We start from the raw sequence: 27,115 nt of genomic DNA on the forward strand, positions 1-27,115 counted from the left end.
CCCACGCCCCAAGGAGCCCCCTGCAACCTCATACTGCTGCCTCTGATACAGAGTGCAGGATGGCAGGTGGGAGGCGGTCCATGAGGGGAGCTGCTGCCCTGCCATTGGCATAGCGAGGGGGATCTGCGGAGAGGACAGTTGTCCCCAGGCACCAAGCTAGAGGGCTGCCAATTAAGTCCCCCTCTGCTCCCTCGGTTCGCCTGCTCCTCCTCCTCCCGCCACTGCTTGCTGGAGCCTCCTCCCTGCCTTTCCACTCCACCCTCCTCTATCTCCGCCAGCGGGTTAGTGCATGTGGGGTCCCAGCCTCAAACTGGAGGAGACGGGAGAAGACGTGGTACAAACTCCCCTCCCCGCTCCTTCCAGGGTTGGGCTCAGCCGTGCGCCAGGTTTGGGGCACAACACCCTCGCTATGCTCCTGTGCCCCGCGCTGCTGCCTGTGATACAGAGGCAGCAGCACAGGGTGACAGCAGCCCATCTATAGGGAGTCTGAGCTCCACATGGACAGGGGCTGCTTTGCGGCAGCCTCCCCTGCCCATCTCCTCCCGCCCCCACTGCCTCTCTAAGAGGCAGCAAAGGGTGGGGCAGGCGGGTCTGCAGAGCCAGCACACACAGACCCTGCTCAAAAGCTGGCACCCCAGGTGTGTCGGCTCCTACCTGCCCCCCCTCTCCCTCCACACTACTGCCTATCATAGGCAGCAGCACGGGGGGAGGGCAGGCGGAGCCAGCTCCTACCTCCCCCCTTGCTGCCTCTGATACAGAGGCAGCAGGGTGGGGGGAATGTGTGTAGTTCACAGGATTAAAGGATAACCCCAGACTTTATTGGTTAATTGTGTAGTCATCTACACATTGACATCCCTAGTAGGAATTAGTCATTTCATTTACCTGCACTTTATTGAAGGAACCTGTCAAACAAGAGTGACAAAACCTCACCTAATTACAATAATTACGGACAACCCATCCACTCACAGAACAGTGTGGAAGGAAAGGAAGAGACTTTAATAAGGGTAAAGGAAAAGTGTCAGACAAGATGGTCTACAGAGGCCAGGAGCTACAACGACGCACTGAAAAACTGCCAAATGTACAAGCTTTTGATCCAAGGGCCAGAAAATCCTATTTTTCAGTATTAGGGCATGGAAACAAGACATATTGTGATGCCAGGCATTTAAAAACTAAAGCAGGAATTGCAAGGTCACAAATATCAGTTCTGCCTACGCTACAAAAATAACTGCAGCTAAATTTGGTTGTCACCCAAACATGTTCTAACACGTTTTTGCCTCACTTGTGTCATCAGAAAAGACTTGCTCTGTTTGAAGGGACATAGCGACCTTAACACTCCTATTACTGTCTGACAACCTTTTCTCTTCAATTGTTTCAAGTAATACCTATGATTACTGTAATTGAAAGAGTAAAGTTATTTCTCAGTCTGTTTTTACTTTGCTCACTTTGTGCATTTGACAGCACATTGCTTCTATTCGGCTTTACTCTTTCCCCTGCAGTTAGTTTTCCAGCTGTTGGGCTTTCCAAATAGTAACAAAGAGAAATTAAAAAAAAAAAAAAGAGCAAGCTTAATTGTAACAGTACAAAAATTGTCCAGCGGTTAAGGGTTCATGAAACTAATTTAATTCACTTTCTAACCTGTCCAGTTCTTAAACTGTATGACTCCTTTAAGAAGCCACGCTTTAGCTAGTAAGTAACAGGTTACTTTACACATTCTGTGCACAATACCATGATTCAGTATGGTTATTTTCAAAGACCAAAAGTCTGTGTGGTACTCTGGCATCCCCATCTACATTTAAAAAGGAAGTTTTGTTAAATATTAACACAAATAACACAGTTTGCTTGTTGCCATGGCATTTGGTTTGATTTTAAATTTATTTTATGTTTCACCAACAGTTTTAAGTTTTGAAGGTGCTGAACATTTGTGCCTTGACAATACAAAACTGGATTAAAATAGGTGTCTGGGACTGGCAATGGGAATTGGATAAACAACAGGTGGGGCTTCTGGCATATGAGAAGACATAGGAGGCAGTTTAGGATTGCGGGCTAAGCACAAGAGCTGGATGTTTCTGTTAAAATACGCGGCCTCAGCAGAAAAATCAGAGTTAAAAATTATTTTGTTTTGTGTTTCAGAATTCTCTCTTAAGATAATGGTGCAGCTCACATCTCTGAAATCTTGTCTAGTTTATAGATTGTTTACACAACCTAGATTCAAGATATCAGTCTATTTTAACTCACACACTCATCTGTTTTGGTGTAAATTTGCATTTGGACACACTTATTTCAGATTCAGAATGTTCTATTTTGATTACTTTTGAGTGTTCAGAGACAGACTCATGTCAAAATAAATGAGGGTGTGAATTAAAACAGACTGGTTATTTCCAGTTTCAGATTGTGCCCTGTAAAAAAGTGTTTTTAAAACTAAATTAATTATCATAGTTAGAAATCACTTACCACACACCCTAAATATAGCTTTAAAACCAAGTTACCTGTTACCTAATTAACTCTAGGGTGTGAGCAGCATTAAAAGTATTTCTGCACTAAGTACAAAATAGTATTTCAAATCATGTTAGCTGGCACGATTTAAAGTACCTTTTGCATGTAGATTAGACAAGGCCAGAGGGCAATTTGCAAGGTCAAAAAATAAAACCTTGCACTGATTTACACTTGTTTCACACTTTCAAAAGTTATTTTCACACCCACAAGATCTAGAAACCTCTTTTAAAAATGAAATATAACATAAGAATGGTCATACTGGATCAGAACAAAAGTCCATCTAGTCCACTGTCCTGTCTTTTGAAAGCGGCCAATGCCAGGTGCCCCAGAGGGAATGAACAGGACAGGGAATCATCAAGTGATCCATCCCGTCGCCCGTTCCCAGCTTCTGGCAAACACAAATCGTCTCTAACCCTTGTAACTCTTGTATCCTGGAATACTACCATCCCTTGTACACTAGAGGTAGCTTGAGCGGTAAATCTACAGCTGTGAAAGTGCAGCACACACAGAGCCCTGATTATTACAAGAGAGCCAACAGCTTAAATATTCTGGGAATATTAGAGAATCAACATAGCACAACTGATACAGCAGTACTCGCTGATAATTTGGTTGATTATCAATCTGACTGCTTGGGTTTTGATAAATAGAACACATTCTCAATCAGTCAATGAACAAATATTAAAGAAAGCTGGGTCCACTTAACTTATCTGAATTAAATTTGTGTTCACACTCAAATCTCTCATCTTTCAGTTCAAATGCCAGTAATAGTTTAAGCCCTTTGCCCAACTAGAGCAATAGGACCAGATATTACCTTGATCAAACTGTCTCTGAAGACTTTCCATCTCAGACTTGTTTCCACTCACACGATAGATGCCTTCAGTACTCAACCCTAGTGAAACAAGGAAACAAAAGTCAGTGCAAGGACTGGACGTAGAAGGGTGCAACTTTGTGGAAGCAGAAACTGGATGGAACAGAATTCTCTAGCTATAAGGAGAAAAAAATGAACCGGTGCAAAGATTCCCATCTTACCAAAACTGGAAAGCGGTGCACATCTTTTATTTTGTAGAACGAGCTGTATCAGTGCTGGGCAACCTGTGGCCCATCCGGGCTCTGTGTGCCCCCCATGAGACATTTTGTTTACCATTACCCCACACAGAGGTGTCCGATTCTGCCGGTTTCTATCCACGTTTTTTTCCCTGCTGGGATTACTAAAGTGACACGCACGTAAAACAAGGTCCTGTGACGTGAGGAGCGTGCCCTCCCTCTATAGCCAAAGTGCTGCTGCGGTTCCCTCAGCAGCCCCCGCAAATTCCAGGCATGCAAGCGCAGTGAGCAAAATGACCCTATCCCAAGAGATGGTTCTGGTTATGACAATCTTGCAATCCACTGAGACGAAGAGGGTCACTCATGCAGCCCACTCACTAGCCTAGTTAACGTGCAGAGTTAACGTGCAGAGTTAACGTGCTTTACAAAAATACCCAGAGGGGAAAAAGATTAGTGCTTCTCCATCACTTTTCCTAGAGGGCCTGAGGGCACTTCATGAGCAATCAGTAGCTAAGCATACGCTGACAGATAAATATAAATTAGGTCTAGTCTACACTTAAAAGTTGGACTGACAGTTACAGAGCTCAGGGATGCAAACAGTTCACACTATGCTGGCCTAAGCCCCAGCGTAGGTGCTGGAGAGGTAATTACAGCGGAAAAAAAAAAATCCTGTCTACAGTACGGTGCTAGCTATGGGGCTGCCATCATGCCTGAGTCACCATTTTATAGGTGGGGAAAGAAACAGGTCCTATCGTAAGCCAGTAGCACAATCAGGTTTAGAATCTGGGGCCTCTGATTTACGCTCCAAGAAGTTTAGTGAAATAGTGTTATTTGTTCAGTATTTTCCTTTAATAGGTTGACTTTCTATAGAAGATATTTTTGTAGTAACCATAATTTTTATTTTAAGTAAGGACCGGTATTGTTTTGTGCTTAGAGCAGAGGGGAAAGCTAGATTTTAAAAGGTGCTTCTCTTTTCCATACATCTGTGCAACGGGAGGAATATATAAGACAAGTGACTCCTGACATCTGTAGGTATTTGGAATCTGGCTAGAGGAAGAAGCTGCCCCCATTGCTCCTTTCCTTGCTACCATCCCGAAGAGAAATGCCTGTACATACAGTCACCCATGGAGCTCTGTCTCAGTAACCTCGGCACATACAGAAGCTATTAAACACAAGAGGGTGAGGGTGATCTCTTGCAGTGTAACTAGAAATAGATGCAGCTCTTGTAGTGACTCTATAAGCAGGGAGAACAAATGTCTCAATTTAGTCATTTTAATTGATGTTTTCTGAGAAGCCCACATTAAGTGAGCTAAAAGCAGAGAACCTACCTTACGATACACAGCAGATGAATGGTATTTGAACCGCAGAGGATTTATTCAATATACAGGCCATCAACAGTACAGTTTAAAAGCTTTTAATTGCTAAAAAAGTGGACTGTTCACAGAAAGCAACCCACCTCATCAGAAACGAAAACTGGGTTAATGGACCAGCCCCGTGGACCACATAACTTCAGGCCTAGGCACAAAAGAACCAGTGCCTGTGCACTTGAAAAGAGAATCAGCAGCAGCTGCTACCATTTGTATCTCTGCAGCCCAGACTCAAAGGCAGCTTGCCATTAGACAACAGAGCGTATGAAGGTAAGAGCTGGTCTAATGTGCACATGCAGTAAAAGAAGACACAGCCCCCTCTCTTTGCCTCTAATCTGAAGCTGTCTCTTTCTGTCTTTGCTCACACTTGTTTCAGTTTGACTTACTGACTGACAGACCCAAACTGTCCAAAGACAATTTAAAATAGACAGTAACTAGGTGTGACAGTAGACTTCATACTCTTTATGGAAATATGCTTAGGAATATGAATACATCTAACTTGAATATGCTTTATGCAAAATATGCAAAGTATTCTGTGGAAAGCTTGCAATCCCCTGAATGCGTGTGTTCTATTTGTATGCATGTACCATTTCTGCATCTGAAATTAAGAATATTGACTTCATGTGTGCATGCTGAGAAAGGCCTATTTCCCGCCCATACAGAACAATGAAGCACCCAGATTTCAGGACACCCCTGGTTTATCATTGAGGATGTCTGCTGCAACCACCTGGAACTAACCATGAACAAGAATCAGGCCCAAGTTGGGAAGCTACCCAGCTTGTGAGAGAAGATAATTGGAACTACTGTCAGGATAAGAAATTGCACATAGCACATTTCTTAGAGCAGTAAGCTTAGCTGGTGTGTTTTATTTTGCTTAGTAATTTAATCTGATCTGTCTACTATGACTTGCAGCCATTTAAATCCTACTTTTTATATTTAATACCACTTTTGTTTATTATTAAGCCCAGTATAAATAATAGTTTCCAGAAGTGTGAGGGTGAGCGGGGACTGGATGGGGGGAGATGACAACGTGCACCTCTCTTTCATTGATAAAGAGGGCAAACGATTTATGAGCTTGTTCTGTAGACAACTTTTATGCAAATACATACAGATTTATGGGGTACTGGTCCCATCGAGGCTTTGCACCTGGATACTGTGTTTAGTCCTTCTCACTGAGCCTTCCCAGAGCTGAGCTGCTTTCGGGTCTCTGCTGCCTTGCTCTGGGTTGCGACCCCAACTCTGTGCCATTGCTATGGGAGGCCATAGGTTCTGGCCTAGCAGGCCAGGGTGCTGGGGCAGAGAGGCGGGATCAGTGATATTTTCAGCACATTAAGTGACCATCTGAAGGGCATCTCTGTGACTGAACCCATCCACAACTAATTCTTAAGATTTGTTTCTAGTCTCGGCCGTGCTATAAAATATGGTTCATATTAAGTGTTCCCCAGGAGCTGTGCTTTCCCTAATGACGATTGTGCTCCCCTTCTCATGCTTTGTTACAACCCCCATGCCACAGCAAACCAGTACTGCTACAGCACAACAGTCCCAAGAAAGAGGCAGTAGTCTTATCAGGGACCCAGTGCTAGTTTCATTTTCACATAAAATGGGAGAGCCGCCGAAAAATCAAAGCAAATATGTGCAAACTGCAAAAAGGAGAGAGAAAATATGAAGAGCCGTTTAAAAGCCTAGTATGGTCATTAAAAGTCTACATGCTCCCGTTAGCAAATTGGGCCTCAATCATTTCTGTAACACCAAACTCACACATAACAAAGCCGGTCTCATTCTTGCCTTAAGTACCACTGGCACTGTGGAACCGTACAGCACCACCGAGCAATGAATGCACAAGACAAAAGCAACATCAGAGTCACAGACATTCTGGCAGTTTCTTTATTATTTTTTTCAAAGCCTGGTTGCTCAGACATGTACATGGAAAGGGAACAGACACTATGGGACTATGAAGACCGCAGATGGCTCCACAATTGTTCCCCAATTAATTTTTTCTGACAGAACACTACCACTCAGCACAAAGTAATGCATGTGATTCCTTCTCTTAATGACCATCCTCCACAGCCGCTAATAAGAGTAAATGACAAATTAATTACCAATAGCTTAAACGAGAGGCATAATGCTGACAACATATATAATGCAAATTCAAACAAACATAACTTGTAAATTCAAACCATTCCCATTTGTAACATATGCAGTGATGTAGCTAGGGTGGTCCCAGGATAATAGAGAGACAAGATGAGTGAGGTAATATCTTTTATTGGACCAGCCAGCGTCTGCAGGTGAAACAAGCTTTCAAGCTTACATGGAGCTTTTTCTTCAGGTCTGGGAAATATATTCAGGAAAGTCTACTTTACATTCCTACTTCAGAATAATTTACATCAGTGAGGGGTATGAATAAATTATACAATGCAAATCACACTGACCTAAGCACCGATATGGACGGCACTATCATGCTGATGTAACTACCGCCTCTCGAGGAGGGGGATTTATTACGCCGATGCAAGAGTTACCTTCCGTTGGCAGACAGCGTTTTCGCCAGATAACCTACAGAGGCACAGCTCCGCCAATGTCATGCTTCTAGTAGAGAGTCATAATTAAATTGTTATTGCTAAATACAAGGAGGATCAAATTGTTTAGCATAGATAGTTAACATAGTTCAAGTCACCATTCAAGGAGAAGTGGCGCGTTAACGTTAACTCCCAGTCACAGGAGGGAAAAAGAGAGCTGTGGGGAGCTCAGTTAAGCGGGTTCTAGATTGCTGTAATAAATCCAGTGTGTCTATTCAGTCCATGACTAGTCACGTTAGGAATTTTAAGCTTACAGGTCCAATTTTTTATGGTATTTCATGAGCTTCCATTGAGGAGGACAGAGAGGCTGGGAGTCTTTGGGTCTTCAAAGCACTCCACCTCCCATGCTCTTCTAACTCATCAGAAGCACACTCCCCACATACTGGGACCCACCAACTGCACTCGGCACTGGAAGCCTGCCAAAACAGCCAAGCAAAACTTGTAGTCAGACTTACTGCTACTACACTTTCGATGTACTCGTACAAAAAAATTAATAGAAGACAAACATTACATCATCTGTGGGCGAAGGCTTTTGACAAAGCGATTACTTCTCAATCCTCACCCTAAATAGCCACCTCCTCAACGCCTCCAAGAGATGAGCTTGGCAGCTTAAATAAAACAGCTCCTCACTTTCTTGTAATTGTTGCTCAGATCCATTTTAGTCAGGCGTGCATGTGCCACATGTACAGTTGTGGGTAAGTTTTTCCCCTACCTGCACCCACTGGGTTGGCGGTGAAGCTCTCTGGAGTGGCACCACCCTAGTGCTCAATATATGATCCTGCAGATGGGGCACCTCCTCAGGTCCTTCTTGCCGGCTCCTCCCTCAGAAGGAAGGTGGGGAGTCTAGAATGGATATGGGCCACACATCTCAAAGATCAATTACGAGATGGTCACTATCTTCTTCAAGTTCTTGTTCGTACCGATTCCAGTTAGGTGACTACCAAACCCTCCCCCAGCGGTGGGGTCGGAGTTACGGAACGACAGCCTGGAGCACTGTTCTGCTGAAGGCTGCTGGGTAATACTGCAATGAGGAGCGAAGATGTACACCAAGAACCACGTCACCAACCTGCAGATTTCTTGAACTAGCACCTGAGCAAGGAAAGCTGTGGCCTTATGGAATGAGTACTAAGTGTCAGGGCTCATGTTGGCCAATTTGTAGCAGGTGCAGGAGGCGATCCACGAGATCTTCAGTGACACAGATTGCTCCATGAGCATGCCTAACCCAACAAATGGCAGGTCCTGCAGTGTATGCTGCACCTTAGGTGGGAACCCCAAGGCCTGCAGCCATGAGCATCGCCTCATGTCAATCCTGGAGGACAAGGTACACAACACCAAGTCTGCAGCATCCAGTGAGGCCTGTAAAGGGGTCCACACCATTGCCTTGCCATCGTCAACAATTGCCCCCAACTCCTCCCTCGACCCTGCAGGCACTAACTCGTTGAACTACAGCATGGTGTTCCAGGAACTGAAGTTGTATCTGCTCAGGATTTCCTGTTGGTTGGCAATTCTGAGTTGAAGCCCTGCTCGAGTAGACCTTACAGCTGAAAAGATCCACCGCTTGAGAGTAGAACCCTGCTGCCCTGTCTCTCGTGCTCCTTTACCATGGCCATCATGAATGAGCAGGGCTGCGCATGGGTGAACAGATATTCATGCCCCTTGGTGGGGACGGAATACTTCCTTTGCGGTTGGAGGAATGGAGGTTGGGGTCTGCAAGAGGCTCATTGTGCTGGCCTGTATAGTTCCAATGAGATGAAGAGCCATCCTTGATGGACCTTCCAGAGCCAGGATGTCCATCATTAGGTCCTTCGGCTTTACTACATCCTCAGCCAGTGGGCGTATGTTGTGCACTACCCTGTGCAGCAGATCCTGGTGGGAGAAGTTATTTATAGGGGGTGGCCCCAAGGCAGTGGTCCCTGGAACCCGCTTCATCTGTGAAGGAGCCCGAAGTAGATACAGAGTCCTTGAGGCCCTTTAGGCCCCTTGGAACATCCTGCACAGCCTCTACTTCCTTGCTAACTGCCTCAGGGTCTATGCTGGTGGTGAGAACAGGCTCTGGGGGTGGCAGAGTGGTCTGCACCGGTGTCATCTTGAACCCCGAGGAGGGGGGCAACTTGTCAATGCTGCGGGCGCATGGGGCTCCAAGAACACCAAGTGGGAGCTTTTGAAAAGGGCGCCTTGGGCCTGGAGGCCACTGCACAGGCATTTGCCACTGTGCTTGCTATGGCCCTGCATCCACACCCAGGTGCCTACAGTCTGATTTGTGTTGTCTATGCCTGGAGTACCAGGATGCCGCCTCCAAGCCTGAAGATGAAGACCTGGAAGGCAAAGTGCTGATGGGAGCTGCACTGGAGAGTGGTGCCGCGACTGGGAATGTCAGAGAGAGATTGAGCAGTGCTGTGACAAGCAGTGCCAGGAGCAGGATTTGTGCCTTGCCGGGGACTGATGCTGCCGAGATGCAGCTGATCACATCAGCATCTTGAGTTTGCCTCGAGATGGTGTCACATGATGCTGTCTGAAGGCTTCTCTGACTGTGGACCATGGTGCAGCCGCAGCTATTAAGTCCCTCATGGCCTCGAAGTTGTCTGGGGCAGATGGCAACTCACTGTCCTCAGCCACCTGGCCCAGAGAGTCCAGAAGCACTGGACTCAGCAGCTCCCCCTCATGGGGAGAAGTTAACTCTGTTGTCACATGGGGCTGATGGCGATAGATGCTCCTACCCAGGATGCAATCCAGTGGTGCTCTCTGAGGTGGCCGTCTTCAGTGCAGGACATCGGTTTCTGCCCAGCTCGCAGTGCTGCTTCTCTGGTGCTAGGAATGGAAGCAGTGCTGTGCCATCGCCGTCAGCTGTGGTGCCGGAGAGATTTGGCGCCAACCGTCTCTATGCTCAGACTCCTTCCTCGACACTAGATCCTGCTGTGCCAAAGCTGACTGGGAATGGAGTGCTGCCTCCATTAGGAACTGCTTTAGGGAAAAAAATCTCACCTTTTTTTGGTCTGTACAGATCTTGCACTGGTTGGTTTGGTGCACTTCCCCCAAATACTTCAGACTAGAGTCAGAGAGGGGTCACTCACTGGTCATGGGCGTATGGCAAGATCTTCCCAGGGTTTTAAACCCTGGGATCTAGGCATGCCCTCAGCCCCAAGAGGAAAAGGAAAGCTGGGGTGGAGAGAACCCTCCAACCTCTGCTAACAACTATTAACACTGCCAGACCACAAACTACAACTGTGCATAGGAGAAATGCGGAGCCCTTGCAATAGCAAGCCACTGCAGTTCCAATGACCATCACTGGCGGCAAGAAGGAACTGGGGAGGAGCTGGGTCAGTAGGGTCCTATATTGAGCAGCATAGAGGCACCACCTCAGAGGACTCCCCAGTTGACCCGAGGGGTGCTGTCAGGGGAAAGCTTTCTGGTAACTGTGCAAATAGTGCACACAAACCTAATGAACAGATATAAGCAAGCACTGGAAGAAGAATCGTAATTTTGCTAGACACTAAAATCATGGACTGAACAGAGGCATTGGGTTTATGGCTTACTATAATAGTGGGTAACCCACTTATCACCCCCTCCCTATTACTGGACGGAGGTCCCTTGGCGTGTTAAATACTTATGCTAAATGACCTGTTCCACTCTATGGCAGGGAGTACATCTCCCAGACCTGAAGAAAAGCTCTGGATAAGCCTCAACATTTATCTCTGTTGCCAAAAGAAGTTGGTCCAATAAAAGATATTACCTCACCTGCCTGGTCTCACCAGTATTTATTAACTGATTTAATATTTCCTGCAATCCACGTCCATGTTTATTTTAGGAATTCCTGTTTTAGGCTAGCCACACAGATATTGCAAAACTATAGCATCAAGCTAGGCTAGACATTGCTTGACCCAAATTTCAACCATTACTTTCATATGAACAGAAACAAAACTTGGGGAGAAGCTGCAAAGAATGACCTAAAACCACAATGTACACCACTACTGACATGAGTCCGGCTCAATCAGCTTTGGCAGTGATAGAGAGCCTTACCCAAGAAGGAGTAGCTGCCAGCAGTGTTTTAAGTTTTATGTTAAGTAACCCTCCCCTCCCCCTCCCCCAGAGCAGGGTTGATCAACTCAGTGCTTAAACGGTGACAATTCTAGCAGCCTGCCTACCGTAGTGTCTTTACTATATATTTTAGAAATATGCACATCTGTCCGTCTGAGTCCGTTTGTTCAAGAGCGCCTCCTAAATGGTAAGAGCTAGGAACACCAAATATGCTATGCAGCTTCATCTTATCCTAACTTAAAGCAAGGTCAGGGTTTGGTTGTACCAGGACAATGAGATGTGTGAGAAATTAATGGAAATGGAGAGGCCTGGCAGGAGGGAGTTATACTGCAGAGTAACCACAGGGAGGCAGCAAGGGGCCAGAGATGGGGACTGGGACAGGTATAATTCCAATGGGCCAGGAGGAGGCAAAGGTGGAGAAAGGGACAGCTACCTACTATATATTTGAGAGAGAGAGAGAGAGAGAGTGTGTGTGCGCGCGCGCGCGCGCACGCACGCACCCCTCCCCCAGATGTACCTGCTAGAGCTGCAACAGCCAGGGACAGGCACTTCTCTTCTGGCCCTACACTGTTGTGGTGAGACGGCTGGGGTTGTTCTCTCACCCCTGGGCACCCCGCCTACTGAACTCCCTGATCCCAAGCCCCACTCCAGAACAATTATTGAAATGAAGAAAAACAAAACGTAGAGTGAAGGACCTGAGCAATGTCAGGTAAAACTTCTAGTTTAAAATACAATTCAAGGACATTTTGAAATGCAAGAAAACTCAAAAACGCAAAGTGGAGGATACAACAAGGCCTCCCAAGTTATACTGAGAAGACTGAGAGGGGACATGATAGCAATTTTCAAGTATCTAAAAGGGTGCCACAAGTAGGAGGGAGAAAAATTGTTCTCCTTGGCCTCTGAGGATAGGACAAGAAGCAATGGGCTTAAATTGCAGCAAGAGAAGCTTACGTTGGACATTAGGAAAAACTTCCTGTCAGGGTGGTTTAACACTGGAATAAATTGCCTACAGAGATTGTGGAATCTCCATCCCTGGAGATATTTAAGGGCAGGTTGAATAGACATCTATCAGGGATGAACTAGATGGTGCTTGGTTCTGCCATGAAGGCACAGGATGGGACTTGACCTCTCAAATTCCCTTCCAGGTCTAGTATTCTATAATTCTATGATATACAGCTATCTGCTAATTTATTTATGAACTTTTCCTTATGGGCAGGACCATCTTTTTTTCTTTTCTCTATAGCACCTACAACAATGGGAGTTTATTGGTGCTACGATACTACTAATAATAATGATGCTCATAATGCTCATCACTGAACTGCCCAAGCAAAATTCACAATTTAGTCTAACAACGCCCCTGTGATATGGAATTATTTTACAGATGAGGAACTAAGGTAAAGAGATTAAATGAACTGCCCAACATCACAGAGAATGTGTTTAGCACAGCAACGAAGAAAACTCAGATTTTTCTTGTGCCCTTCTATAGCAGTAAAACTATAAAGCTATTCCTTTCATTCCTAGTAGGGTTCCCAATACTGTGCACACATGTAGCTAGTGTTGTGTCTTAAATTTAGCTCTAAGGAAATTCAGTTTATTCAACATGGAGAAATAACTACAGAAGTACTGTGTTTGGGGTCATCATCACTGAATTAGTATTTCAATCTTGTGCAGTAAGGGAAAACATGGTCTCCGGCTCCAAAATGTCTCCATGTCATGACTGCAAGACCCTCAGATGTACTGAAGGCACTCTTGAACAGTTGTACTGAGGCTGGACATGTTCATATTTATTGGATAAGACCTGCATTCAACCTACAGAAATTCATGATTTTGGGGAACTACCAACACCCTGAAGGCTTGTCTATGTAAGGAGTGCCCGCTTCAGTGGAGCAACATATCCATGCAAATGCTTCAAGTAGCTGCACTATAACAGTGTAAAACAAAGCTTCTATTTCAGAGAACTAGTGGAACCTAAATGTGCCAAAAAGCAGTAAGATTTATCCTCAGACATATGAACAAGAATTCTGTGAAGAATTAAGATAGTGTCCGCATACAAAGGCAGTAGATTTCCCAAGATATGTATGAAGAGAGGATTGTGCCGTTTATTTTAGAAAGAGACACAGAATCAATGAGTAACTGAACAACAGGGATATAAATCCAGCATGGTGTTTCTATGATAAAAATGTAATGCTTTTTTAAAGGGAGATCAAAAAAAGACAGAACAGTAGCATAATAAACAACATGGTAATTTATGTAAGGGTCATTACAGGGCTCACATTCATCAATAATTTCTTCCTTCTGCTCTTGCCTCCTCAATAATCATACAATTTCTGGTTACTGGAAAGACCCACCTTAATGCTCTTAATGCCCAAGGTATGATCTAGCAACACCAATGGATTACCTCTGGTAATTCATGTAAATGGCAACCCATGACTTTCCCTGGTTAAAATCCAGCCAGGGCAGTGAATGACAAGATTAAAAGATACGAGCTGCAATGTGTTTAACAGCACAATTCATGTATAACCTCAATTAGATGCTTGTTCCCCATCAGTTTTTGTCAATAACTGTAAGAAAGCGCACAGATAATGGAAGTAACGTAAGAATACAAAATGACCAACATCCTGAAAGATATTAAGAAGCAGGAACAGCTGGGTTTCTCACTCTTGCTGTCAGAGTCTCAGCAGTAATATTTGACAAAAGATGTATAATGAGCCCAGTGTAGCTACCCTGGGATGTCTTGTGTGGTTACACCAACCAAAGACTGGCTGCTGACAGTCCAGAAAGCACTTTAACACTGCTTGAGAAGCATTCCCACCAGCAAGAATAAAAACGGAAAGAGAGCAGTTATTTTCAATGTAGTCCTCAATTTGAGGCCCAGCTAATGAATTAGAATCCAAACAGAAAAGCTGGTCAGACATTTCAAAGATTTGTCCATACTTCATTGCAATCTGTTTCAAGAAAGAACGCTGGATAAACAGACTTTGTCTGCCAGCTGACATTTCTACAACCAGAACATTAAGATTCACATACCATAAATCAAATGATTCACTGGGGCTTTCATAAATTTTGTAACATGCATGGCAATAATATTCCATGATAATCCAGGTTTTAAAGCAGGACATTTTAGAAGCCTTTAATAATCCAGATAACTAGAAATAAATCTGGTTTCTCAATCAGAGAAGGCTTCCCAGATGTTGAGGCCTTACTACATATCTGAAATGCTTCCCTGTGACGGAACCTCTCTTTCAAATTATTACTTGGTTTGTAGGAATGGACCCACAGTTATTTACAAAACTGCTGATCTCACAAAAGGCAGTCAAGTTATTCAAACTGACATTGAGGAGTCCATGCAATGTTCATGAGACACGAGATTGCTTGTGGCATTCATGGAAGGGCTGACCACACGGGAACATGGCTTTTGGGCTTGGAAAAGAAGCCTGGGATGATGAGCAGCAACTGCAGAACTTTCAGGTGAGTAAAGCCACTTTATTGGGACTCTGTGCTAAGTTCCCCCTCACCTTGTGGTGCAAGGGTACATGAATGAGAGCTGCCCTGCCAGTGGAAAAGCACACAGTGATTGGGCTGTGGAAGCTAGCTACTTCAGACAGCTTTCGCTGGGTTGCCGATCATTTTCAAGTGGGAAAGGTGAGCTCGTGGTGATGGAAGCATGAAGAGCCAGCAGTGAGGGGTGTGAACAGGTAACCGGTAAGCATCACCAGTTAACTGGTACCGAGGAGCAGCCCCCCACAGGCAGAGGGATGCTCCAGCCCTGCGGGGGGAAGAGACAGGAGCAGAAACCAGCCACCTCACAGGGAGAGGAGGGGCATGGGAGTGAAATCCTGCTTAGCTGGTTAACCAGTTAAACCTAAGGTTTAATCGGTTAACTGATTAACCAGGATTTTACATCCTTAACATCAATCATATTCTGCTCCAAAAGACTGACTCTAGGCAACGTGCATGAAACTGTGGAGGGCTTTGCACAGATGGGCTTCTCAAACGGCGGTGGGATGATAGATAGCGCACAAATTCCAATTCTGGTACCAGATCACCTTGGCTCTGAGTACAGTAACCGCAAGGGGTATTTCTCCATGGTTCTGTAGGCACTTGTGGATCACCATGGGTGTTTCATGGACATTAACGCACGCTAGTCCAGAAAGATGCATGACACGCATCCTTCAAAACACAGTTTGCAGGAAGTTGCAAGAGGGGACTTTCTTCTTGGACCAGAAGATCACCGTAAGGGGAAGTGGGAATGCCCATTGTGAGATCCTGTCCACCCCTTAATGACATGGCTCATGAAACCATACATGGGGAGCCTTGACAGCAGCAAGGAACAGTTGGATAATTGGCTGAGCAGATGCTCATGCACCCCAAGACGGGAATCCACACAGGCCATCACTTGAAAAATATCACACTTCTCATTCTCTTCTGCCAGAAAAGTTGCAATCATTAATAATACAAACTTGTGTCTCAAGGAGCTTCCTTGTTTTTGTGCTTAGACCCAAACCTGTAATGTTATTTTACCACCATATTCTATATTTAGTTTCTTTTCTGAGACTTTGGTTTTATAAAACTGAAACCCCAAGTTTCCTGAATTAAGATCTAGCTATGTGCAGATATCTAGTTCTGTGCATTAGCAATGGGTTGATTTTTTTCATATGCAGTGTTGTTATAGCCATGTCAGCCCCAAGACAGACACACAAGGCAGGTAATATCTTTTATTGGATCAACTTCAGTTACTAAAGAAAATCTTTTGGGCTTACATAGAGCTCTTTAAGCAACAAGCTCCCATTCAAAATCTCCAGCATATAAAGTGTGAAAGTAATATTCCCTTTTAGTTTTAAACATATATGTTTTAAAAATCTGCTTTAAAAATAAGACTTCCATCATTTTAAGCCTACTATTACTACAAATGAACATCATTCATACAAATTTCATACAAGCTTACATTTCATTTCTAAAAACATTTCTCTAGGATTTTAAATACATATTTAATATATTTAATAGCAATTTCAACACTTTCACTGTTTCCTATGTTTGTGCGGGTTAATCACACAACAATGACGGAGCTTTTAAAAATATGACGTTATTACAAAGCCATAAAATAAATTGGCACAGGGTTCAAAACATGGTTGGACCACCTGAAAATCATTCACTGAAGCTGTCTAAGATTGTGTATTGATTAGGTCTCCTGAAGTAACGACCCAAAATACAGTATTCAGAAAGAAAAATAGGTCTCATCCACAAGTCAAAGAGAGCAAGGAATAAACTCAATATGATACAGTACAGATAAAACTCTCTAGCAAAGCAAAAAAAAAAAAAAAAAAAACAATTCTAGAGATTCAGGGCTAAATTCAGCCCTTGGGTAACGTATCATGAAAAACAATAAGAGTTATACCTGGGCTATAATTGGGCACCTAAGAGAAGAACAAAGGGAATACTTTTCCTGTAGGCCCTATTCATACTCTCTCAATTTTAAACTCCAGTATTTTCCATGACAACGAGCGCTTTCTTTGTTAAACTGCTATAACTTTCTGCCCTCATCTATACATTCTATATATAAGCCAAAGAACGCACAAAACAAGAATGCACAGGGTGACACTAACATCACCTAACCCAACTTGACCCTTTAATAACAAAGTGATTTTAAATACAAACGATTAGTAGTTGTCAAGAAAAACATTCTGCTTTGGTATTAAATCATTCTCCAAAGTATCATTCAGACCAGGCCAGATTTATTCTCCTCGCCTCACCTTTTGTCACTTTTATTTACATTAATCAGTGCTTCGTAACTGGCTGCATCAAATAAGTTTGCCAATGTCCTTATTTAAAGGACTGTCACCCCTCATCCTTTACACAGGCAGAAATTCTGCTCACAATCCACATTTCTCCCCTAAAAATTCTGAATGGAGTCAGTGGAAGAGAAAGGTGTCAGCCCAGGAAACTGCAGTCCTGCATTTTTACTAAGTTTTTGTTAGGGCGTATCTAGACTATGCAGAATGGTCGAAAGAGGATATGCAAATTCTGTGGGAATTTGCATATCTTCTTCCGATAGCACTTTCAAGCTTTCAAAAGTGAAAGTAATTAAGACGCGGCTTTTTCGGTGAACTGTCCCCTTCGTCGAAAAGCAGCTCTGCCTCAAAAAAGGAAGTTTACGCAGCTTTTTGACCCGGGGGGGAGGGGGGCGTCGGTGAAAAAGCCACATCTTAAGTACTTTAATTTTAAAACCTCTGCTTTGAAAAGTGCAATCGGAAGATATGCAAATTCCCGCATAATTTGCATATCTTCTTTTGACCGTTCCCTGTAGTCTAGATGAGCCCTTAGGAAGCAAAGATCTCTCTAAAGCATTAAAGTGTGTCTACTTCTGGCGGTACGCTGCCTTCTTTCACTGAAATATGGACTTGTGATATCTACTCAGTCTATTATGACAGTGTTGACAATTGCTGGCCAGGCACCCAGCTGCTGTCACTCTGTAAATTAGAAAAGGCATTGTGTACACAGCCAGCTGCATCATAAACCCCTAGGTTAGGAAGAGGAGAGGTACAAACATCACACCATGTCTGTGGTATCATTTGGATTTAACACCTGATTGGTTCTTCCTGTGCCTCCCATTACAGATAAAACATGCTGCGGGGTTTCTAAACTCATGTTCTGACTCTTGATCCAAACCAGGAATTGTTTCATTGATCTCTGCAGTTAGTATGAAAATGCACATCTTCAAACAGCTTTAAAATACTTATGTTACCAAATCTCTCTCTAGCCATCTATTTCTATAGCACCAAACTCCGGTCATCTGAAGAAGTGGGCTGTGCCACCTAATGCTCATGATACCATCTACATGTTTTGTTAGTCTTTAAAGTGCTGCCAGACTATTTGTTGGTTTTTATGTTTACAAACAGCCCATAAGAATGACCTAAGTCAGTGGTCCCCAACCTTTTGAGGTTGTCGGGCGCCAGGGGGCGTGGCCGTTCGCCCGCCGGGCACCCGGGAGCGGCCCCCCCCATAGCCGCATGCCCAGCGGCGGGCCCCCCCCCATAGCCGCGCGCCCGGGGCCGGCGCTCCCCCCCTTCCAAGCGCCGCACTCCCAGCGCTCCCCCCCCCCCCAAGCGCCGTGCGCCCGGGCCGGCGCTCCCCCCCTTCCAAGCGCCGCGCGCCCGGCGCTCCCCCCCCCCCCAAGCACTGCGCACCCGGGGCCGGCGCTCACCCAAGCACCGCGCGCCCGGGGCCGGCGCTCACCATGTGTCATGTGCCCGGGGCCAGGCCAGCCCCAAGCACCTGGCGGGCGCATTCAAATGCCCCCACGGGTGCCATGGCGCCCGCGGGCACCGTGTTGGGGACCACAGCCCTAAGTAAACCAGACCTACATGCTGATACCCTGAGTGTTTCTCTTCCGCACTTCTTCCTAGTATAGAACATTTTTCTTGAACTATATAGTCTCTACAATGTCCACATCATTTGTTATCAGTCTGTTGATTCAAAAATCAAAGTATTTGAATCAAGAGATACAGATATCAAAGTAATAAAGGAATAGGGCCTAGTCTTCACTTAAAGTTTAGGCTGACCCTTCTACATTGCTTTGGGGAAAAATCCACAGCCCTGAGCAGCATAGTTAAGCCAATATAAAACCCGGTGTAGACTAGTGATGTACAAATTCAGTTAAAAAGGTAACCGTGTAAATCTTAAATAGCCCCTGTTGGCTCTGCTCCCGGGGAGGAGCTCCCCTGTCACAGCCAAGCCACTTCCCCGTGAACGGAGCTGGTAAGAGCTGTCGGCCCTGCTCCTCGGGAGAAACTGCCAGCCCCTCTCCCAGGAAGCCAGCATGTAACCTGTGGCAGGGGGACTGGGCTGGGCCTGCCTTTGACAGGGGTTGCTCCAGCCAGCCAGATGGGCAGGGAGCTGTTCCAGCCCCTACAGTTAACTGGAACCGGTAAGCATTACCCATTAAGGTTGATGCTTACACCAGGTAGCTGGTTAACCTTTCGTATCCCTAGTGGAGACAGCGTAGGTCCACACTTCTGTTGACTAGCTACCGCCAACAGAGGAAGTAGGTTAACAGAAGAACCCCTCCCGTTAGCATGTAGGCCGCATAGGTGGTGGTTATAGACACAGCCAACTGGGGTCTTGCCAGCGCTCTGGGTTTGGGGCCACACCACCTGCACTCCTGGCATGCCAGATCTCTGCAACCCACCCTTCCTCCTGGCACTCCAGGACTGGGGATGCTAGCCTAGGGCAGGGGGTCAGCAGCCATAGTGTGTGAAGTGGGGCAATGGCCTCTGGCAGAAGAGGCAGGTCTGGAGGGCTTCTGGGGGGCCACTCTCACACATCCCATGACAGGTACTGTCTATCCACAATGAAATGCAACCGTGATGCAGCTGCACTGCTGTCCTGTTTCAAGTGAGGACTAGCCCTGAGTGATTATGTGAAAAAGCAGCTGGGAGTAAACAGTCTGCCAAGTATGTGAGACACACTGAATCCTACAGTGTGAACTTGTTAGAATGCCCATAAAGATTTTATTTCCTAATCAGTACTCTTCTCTCTTGCCCTTTATCTACAACAGGGTATATTCACCCTCTGAAAGAGACAGCTGGCTGCCATTCTGTCTCCACAGCAAACCACTAGAGATGTGAGTGTATGCTGCAAGACCCATCCTGCAGAGGAGGTTCACCTCTGCAATGTTCTCATCCAATTAGCAGCACTAATGAAATGAAGTTTAACATACTAACACCACTTCTTTAACAAGAACTTGAGGGGTAGAAGTTAGCAACCAAGTGTTTTTTAGTGCCTGCAGTAGAACTTCAGAGTTATGGGTGCCTCGAGAACGGCGATTTTCTGTAACCCAAATGTTCATATCCTGAACGAAGTGAGGTTCAGGCTCCTGATCTAGCACTTGATTCTCCAGGCCAGGAATCAGCAGCAACTGGGCAATCTAGTTAGACCAGGGGTGGGCAATCATTTTTAAAAGGGGGCCACTTCAGAAATGTATGAAGTGGCCCCAGGCCACCCTGGAAGTGGCGGGGCCAGGGGACTTCTTGTGCTCCTCCCCAACCTTGATTAACCTGGGGTGGAAAAGCTCAAGAAGTCTTTCCCCTCCTTTCCCCGCCCCACCCCCTCCAGAGAAACCCCAGCTGTTTTAAAACAGCTGGCATTCCCTTTAGGCACCTAGCAGGAGGAAAGCTGTGCACTCTAGCGCTATTATCAGAGTAACTTCAGGAGGTGCAATATTCACACAATGAGCAACGTAAATTTTGCCAGCACAGGTGGTAGAGCAGACATAGCCTCAGTGCAAACACGACCTATACCAGGTAGTTCTTCCATCAGCAAAGGTAATCCACCTCCGTAAGGGGGTAACTAAGTCGACAGAAGGATTTGTCAATTGAACTGCCATTGTCTACAGCCGTGGTCACCAAGCCATCAATCACGAGGCATTCCGGGCCCCTATTTCCTCCCACCCCCAAGAAGCCCCACTACCTACCTCCAGCAACAATGGAGGTAGTGGCGGCTTCCTGCTGAGTGGACAGAAGTCCTGAGCTGTGCGTCACTTCCGGGGATTCCGGAAATGCGCTGGCTGCTTCCTTGCCCCAGGTCGGTGGCGTGTCAGGAGCTTACCGGGGGAGTCCCCAGAGGCACATGCTGGGACTTCCCTTCTCTATTTGGCCCGGGAGGGAGCGCGTGCGTAGGCTTCCCTGCTCTGCAGGAGGCTCACGCAACAGGGCTTCCTTCCTCCGCGGGAAGGGGAGGAGAGCGTGAGCAGGCTTCCCTGCTCTGCAGAAGGGGGAGTCAGGCCCGGAGGGGATGCGCGACGGGGGCATTCCTGCTCCGTGGGAGGCGCACGCTGGCCCTGCAGGTGGTGTGCGACAGGGCTTCCCTCCTCTGCGGGGGAGGAGGAGGCAGGTGCAGGGGACTCTGTCCCCACTGGCACCCTGTCCCCTCCCCTCCCCCCCGGCACCCTGTCCCCTTTCCCCCACTGGCACCCTGTCCCCTGCCACAGAACCCTGTCCCTTGCCCCAGCACCCACAAGCACCCTTCCCCAGTACCATGTCCCCTGCTCCCACCAGCACTGTTGGGTCCACATTAGTGAGGCTTGGGGGGTTTTGGAGGAGTTATGTTTTTGTATCTCACTTGTGTGGCCCCAACTGACTTTTCTATGGGTCAGTGACCCCTGACTCAAAACAGGTTCCCTGCCCTTCTCATAAATAAAGACAACGCAGAAACTTTTTGTGTTTGACATAATATTTTATTTAAAAATGAAGCCTGGCCAACAAACCCCAATTGGGGCAAAGCCCCTATCTGGTCACAGCATCATAACACTTCTGCACCTCCCTTTCTCTAAGACCCTAGATCTGAGCCTATCATACACTGGAACCCTTTGCCCTGAGCCACTCACATACCCCAACCCAAATTCCTGCACCCTCACATCCACAAGCCTGGGGCTTGCTTAGTACCCCAACCCTCCATCTGACCCCCAACACTGCCCGGTCTGGAGCCCTGCCCTCCCAGTCAGTGTCCCCTTCTCCACCTCTTCCTGCATCCAGATTTCCTTCCAGAGCTTTCACCTCTCACCCCTTCCCACACCCAACTCCCTCATTCCCACCCCAGAGCCTACACATCCGGTCTCAACCCAGCGAGGGTATAGCTAGACTGCAGGAGTTTTTCAGGATTCCAGAGAGATCCCAGAGAAACTCTTCTGCGTCCAGGGATGCATTTGTTCTTCCGCTTTTTTTAGTGGAAGAGCAAACATGCTCTTTTGGTAACCCCTGTATTCCTCTTTCCACGAGGAATAAGGGGGCTTCCAAAAGAAGGGGTTTTTCTGACATTTGGTCCAGTCTAGACAGGACAAATGTTGGAAAAACCTCTTCCTACAGAACAACTGGGGGGAAAAAGCAGCAGTACAAGGGTTGGAGAGAGCAAGTGATGGAGAGGACGAGAATAGAGAGGGTGGGGCAGGGCTTCAAGGAAGGGGTGGGGTCTTGGGAGAAGGATGGGGCAGTAGATCTTCGCTTGTTCTGTCATTTAAAAAGTGATCTTGGGTGTAAAAAGGCTGGAGACCACTGGTCTACAAGGAGATTTAGGTCATCTCCATTACGGCACCCAAGATTGTGGATTTTTCACACCTTTGAGTTGGGATGTAAAAAATTAACGGGGAAACCTCATCCTTTAGAATTAGTGAGATCCAGATGAGTGTTCTTGTTATCCAAAGGTGAACTGAATACCATAGTTAAAAGAAAAAAAACAACAAATGGTCTGGTAGCACTTTATAGACTAACAAAACATGTAGATGATATCATGAGCTTTCGTGGGCACAGCCCACTTTTTTAGGGCTGTGCCCACAAAAGCTCATGATATCATCAACATGTTTTGTTAGTCTATAAAGTGCTACCAGACCATTTGTTGTTTTTTTCCTATAACAGACTAACTCGGCTACCCCCGATAGTTAAAAGAGTTAATGATAACCAGAAGTACTGGAAGGGATATGAAATTTCATGCTTCAGGGATTAAAGCAACTTGACAATTAGACATTAGGATGGGACCTCAATGAGGTGCAAAGTACCCTGTATATGTTTTCTGTGTGGTTTCCTGCATCATATTCAGAACATATGTTGGTAAGACCCAAGATCCATCGAGCCCAGTCTCATGTCTTCTGACAATGGCCAATGCCAGGTGTCCCAGAGGGAATGAACAGAACAGGGAACCATCAAGTGACCCCTCCCCTGTGGACACTGGACTTGACACTCATTTTCCTAATGAGACATGGATAACAAAGAAAGCCATTTTAATACGGCAATCCTCAAAATTGATTTTTCTCTCAGACAGAATAAATGTTTTGTTGCTTAACAGGATGACTAATTGCTCAGTCCACTTTGCTGGGGTGATATTCCCCTTAAAAGACTGTCAATGACAAGTGTTCACGTGGCAGTTAAAACTCAAATTGCTTGCGGCTTAAGTCTCTGCATGTCTCCTAATGACAATCAGAAAAAGGCCAGAAACGTACTGGGTATGTTCATGGTAATCTGTTTTATGCAATAATAAAATGTATATTAATTGTAATCAGGCTTCAGCCAAATGATGTGAATGGTAAAATTCAGTACTGTACAGATTGACTGTTTACATGGGATGTTTATTTAACAGACATCAGCAGACACAGAGGAGACCCTTAAATAGATTCTCCTGAATTAAAACAAAATGCAGATATAGATGTGCACAATTGCCTTTTCATAAGGGCATTTCCAAGCCACGTTATATGCTCTTTGTATGAGCCAAAGAATGTATGTTTGAAAAATCTTCAACACACACTTACTTATAAAAAGCTACAAAGGAAATATGCATTATTCCAATCCACAATTTAGTTTATAAATTCTTCATGAATGTAGCAAATCTGAAGTTAAGGAACATTTTTAATTAGCTGAACACAGAAAAATGAGGGGAATTTCAGCAAACTTTCTACACATACTTGAAAAAAATATACATGTTAAACGGAGAATTAACATGAGAAATTATCAGTCCAAGGATTCATTAAAAAAAAAACAAAGATGTTCCTGTAAATGAAGGTTTCAAATGCAAGTGCTACCTCAATTCCAATTTGCTGCTGCAACACCATAAACTGCAGAATTCTCTCAAAATGGATTTAACGACTTTTTTCCCATGATGTGTCAGTGACCGGCAAAATGACATCTTTCTCAGCTTTGTGTACAGATCTCCTTAGGATTTACATTGATCTTTCCATGTTTTCATGCATTTGAAAAGGACCATACTGGATAAAGCCTGTCATGTTAAAAAATGTCTGAGAAAGCTAACGGCTTGTTTATTCTTCACTTCCAGCACACAGACAAAAGAATTATACTAGCACTCTCAGAGATTGTCTGTGGAACACTTCACTCCCTCCACATGGAGGCAGAGATTATTTTAATCCATTTGAGAAGACCTGCAATAGGTTTGGGCTACATTAAATAGACTAAAGTTTCATTGCTTGGAATGAAAGCAGAGATTTTAAACTGTACACAAATTCCAATTATACATTAAGATGGAGATGGTTAAAATTTAATTTAAAGCTACAGTAATTATCTTAGAACTAGGGATGTCAACATGTAGATCAGTGGTTCCCAAACACCGATCCATGGACTGGTGCCGGCCTCTACCTATGGGGGCGTGAGACACTCTTGGGAAGAGAGAGGGTGTGAAGAAGGAAGAGGCACGCACACCACCAACAGCTGTACCTTACAGCCACGGTGCCTGCGGGGTAGCCTCCCTCTGCCTACACAGTAGTTACAGCCACGCTCCCTGAGGAGTAGGGGTGGGGTCAAAGGGTGTTAGGCACTGGGGAGCAAGGGGCTGGGTTGGAGCTAGGCGGACAGTTAACATATTATTTGCATCTTCACCATTTGCATAATGAATATGCAAATAAAATGTTGGCAGTTCACCAAAAGTTTGTGAATGGGTTCGCCGGTCCATGGTATAAAATAGGTTGGGAACCAATGGTGTAGATGACTACACGATTAACCAATAAGCCTGTTGACATGCATCTCTACATGATACAGAGGCGGCAAGGAGAGGGGGAGGCTCACTCCCATGCTGCTGCCTCTGATAGACACACAGCAGCATGGAGGGTGAGGAGGGCAGGAGAAAGCCGATATGCATGGGGAGCCGACTCCACGAACCTGCCTGCCCCTCCTTGCAACCCCTGTCCATGGGGGATCTGAGCTCCCGCTTGACACCCCGCATTACTGCCTCTTATACAGAGGCAGCAGAGCGGAGTGGTAGGGGGCTCTCTGGGAGTTGGGCCGGGAGCACACTGACTGCCAGCCCCACTTCCGGAGACTATCAAATAGTTGTATTACCTCTAAAATTAGATGCGGTTACACAACTATTCGATTACATGCTTTCTAACACCCCTACTTAGAACCAGGCTTTATAAACTCAGCAAATTAAAAGTTAAGGTTATACTTAAACGAAGGAGTAAGAAATATGCAGTTAAGACATCCACACAAGCTTCACTCTGTCCTGTAGTAATGTCATGCCATAATGAAGGAGGCATTTTATAGCATCAATGAAACTGATTTTTAAAGACTTTATTTTCATATTTTCCCCTCACCATATCACTGCAAGAAGGAATTAAGGTTGTTTGGATGCACTGTCAAAACTTGTTAATTTTCAAGCAAGAACAAAGTTTTAAAAAAACCACTGCTCACTAGACGATTAAACTGTTTTGCCATCGGTATCAACAGCACTATAATGAATTAAATGTCTTTCAAAATATGCTCTGATACTGAACAACACTGAAGACAAATCTCTATAGCCCTGATGTTATCACAAGACCCCCACTGTGAAAGTATTCACAAACATTTATTGGCTCAAAGCCAGGCCTTGTTTGGTATTTAACTTTATACTTCCTCTACTGCCATTTTCACACTGATCAAGGCAGAGTTGATTTTAAACTTCCTGGATAATGGTGGCACCGCAAACTGAGTAGAAACTCTAATAGGCAGTTACAACAACTATCTGTTACCCACCTGGAAGTACACAGAACTTTCCTCATTTATTCCAGCTCCTTCAAGTCACACTTCAGAGCAGCTGTAAAATCAGTTACTAAAACCTACAAAAGACCCTCTTCATTTATGCAAACCTACATTAAACCCTGTTCATTTATGCAAACTTGTTACTGGTGGTGTCTTTCCTGGAAAGATACAGCTGTTTGTGTATCTACCTCCTTTCTTCTACCTCCTCTTCCCATCTCATGTTTTCCTAGCTTTTTAGGACATCACAAACCTCACACTTGGAAGGAGGCACCAGAATGAATGCGTCAATCTTCACATTTAAGCAAAATCATGTTTCCATCACCTAGCAGGGATGTAAAGTCCTGTTTAGTTAGTTAACCAGTTAAACTTTATGTTTCATCAGTTAACCGATTAACTGATGGCAGGTGGGGGGGACCCACCTATGATGCACCTGTTAAGGGTGAGGCTTAGCAGTTAACCATTCACATTTATATCACTTAGAAATGCAGGAAACATTTTAAATGTAGGGAGAAGGAAGTACACAACTGTCATTCATTTGAAATATTTCATACTGTAGCTATGCAGAGTCAAAAAGCTCTCTGTGTGGGAAAAACAGATAATCCTGCAGTACCCACAATAGGATATTAGTATGGTGATTGTCCCATGGTCATAGAGCCATTCCGATTTAACCCAATTATTTATCAAACAAATGGCACATTATTGAGACCTCAAGTATGAGTTTCATTCACAGAGCTCTCCACAGGCTGAAAAAGATCTGTTTAGCGAAATAAAGAGTGCACAAAGCAAACCAGATATGTAAATTTCTCATCTCTAAAGTGACAGATCTCGGTGTTTAGATCTAAAACAATACAGTTGATTTGGTGGTCTGCTGCCATATCCAGCCCAACACTATCATTAGAGGAGAGGTTTTGTCTTGATTGTCATGAATCATTCATTTGCCATGTATTTCTTATTCACACACAACCACTTTCAAATCATTGTTCAAACTGCTTCACTGACTACCAAGCTCTTCAAATGGCTGCAAGGATTTCAGAGTTAGGAGAGGCTCTGCATTTTGTCAGAAGCAAACAAACATTTCTTGCAGGATACAGGGTTG

General features: G+C 45.1%; 1 protein-coding gene across 2 annotated transcripts in view; it reads right to left on the bottom strand.

Annotated features, from left to right (window-relative positions):
* The window catches only part of ARHGAP35 (Rho GTPase activating protein 35), a 124,144-nt gene that overhangs the window by 9,806 nt on the left and 87,223 nt on the right, over positions 1–27,115 (bottom strand). For both annotated transcript variants that reach the window (XM_075915358.1, XM_075915359.1), the window contains one exon: positions 3,305–3,382. In XM_075915358.1, coding sequence (XP_075771473.1) covers positions 3,305–3,382 — 78 coding nt within the window. The remainder of the gene's footprint in view (positions 1–3,304; positions 3,383–27,115) is intronic.

Source organism: Pelodiscus sinensis, unplaced genomic scaffold (assembly GCF_049634645.1).
Source record: "Pelodiscus sinensis isolate JC-2024 unplaced genomic scaffold, ASM4963464v1 ctg34, whole genome shotgun sequence".
Taxonomy (NCBI): Eukaryota; Metazoa; Chordata; order Testudines; family Trionychidae; genus Pelodiscus; species Pelodiscus sinensis.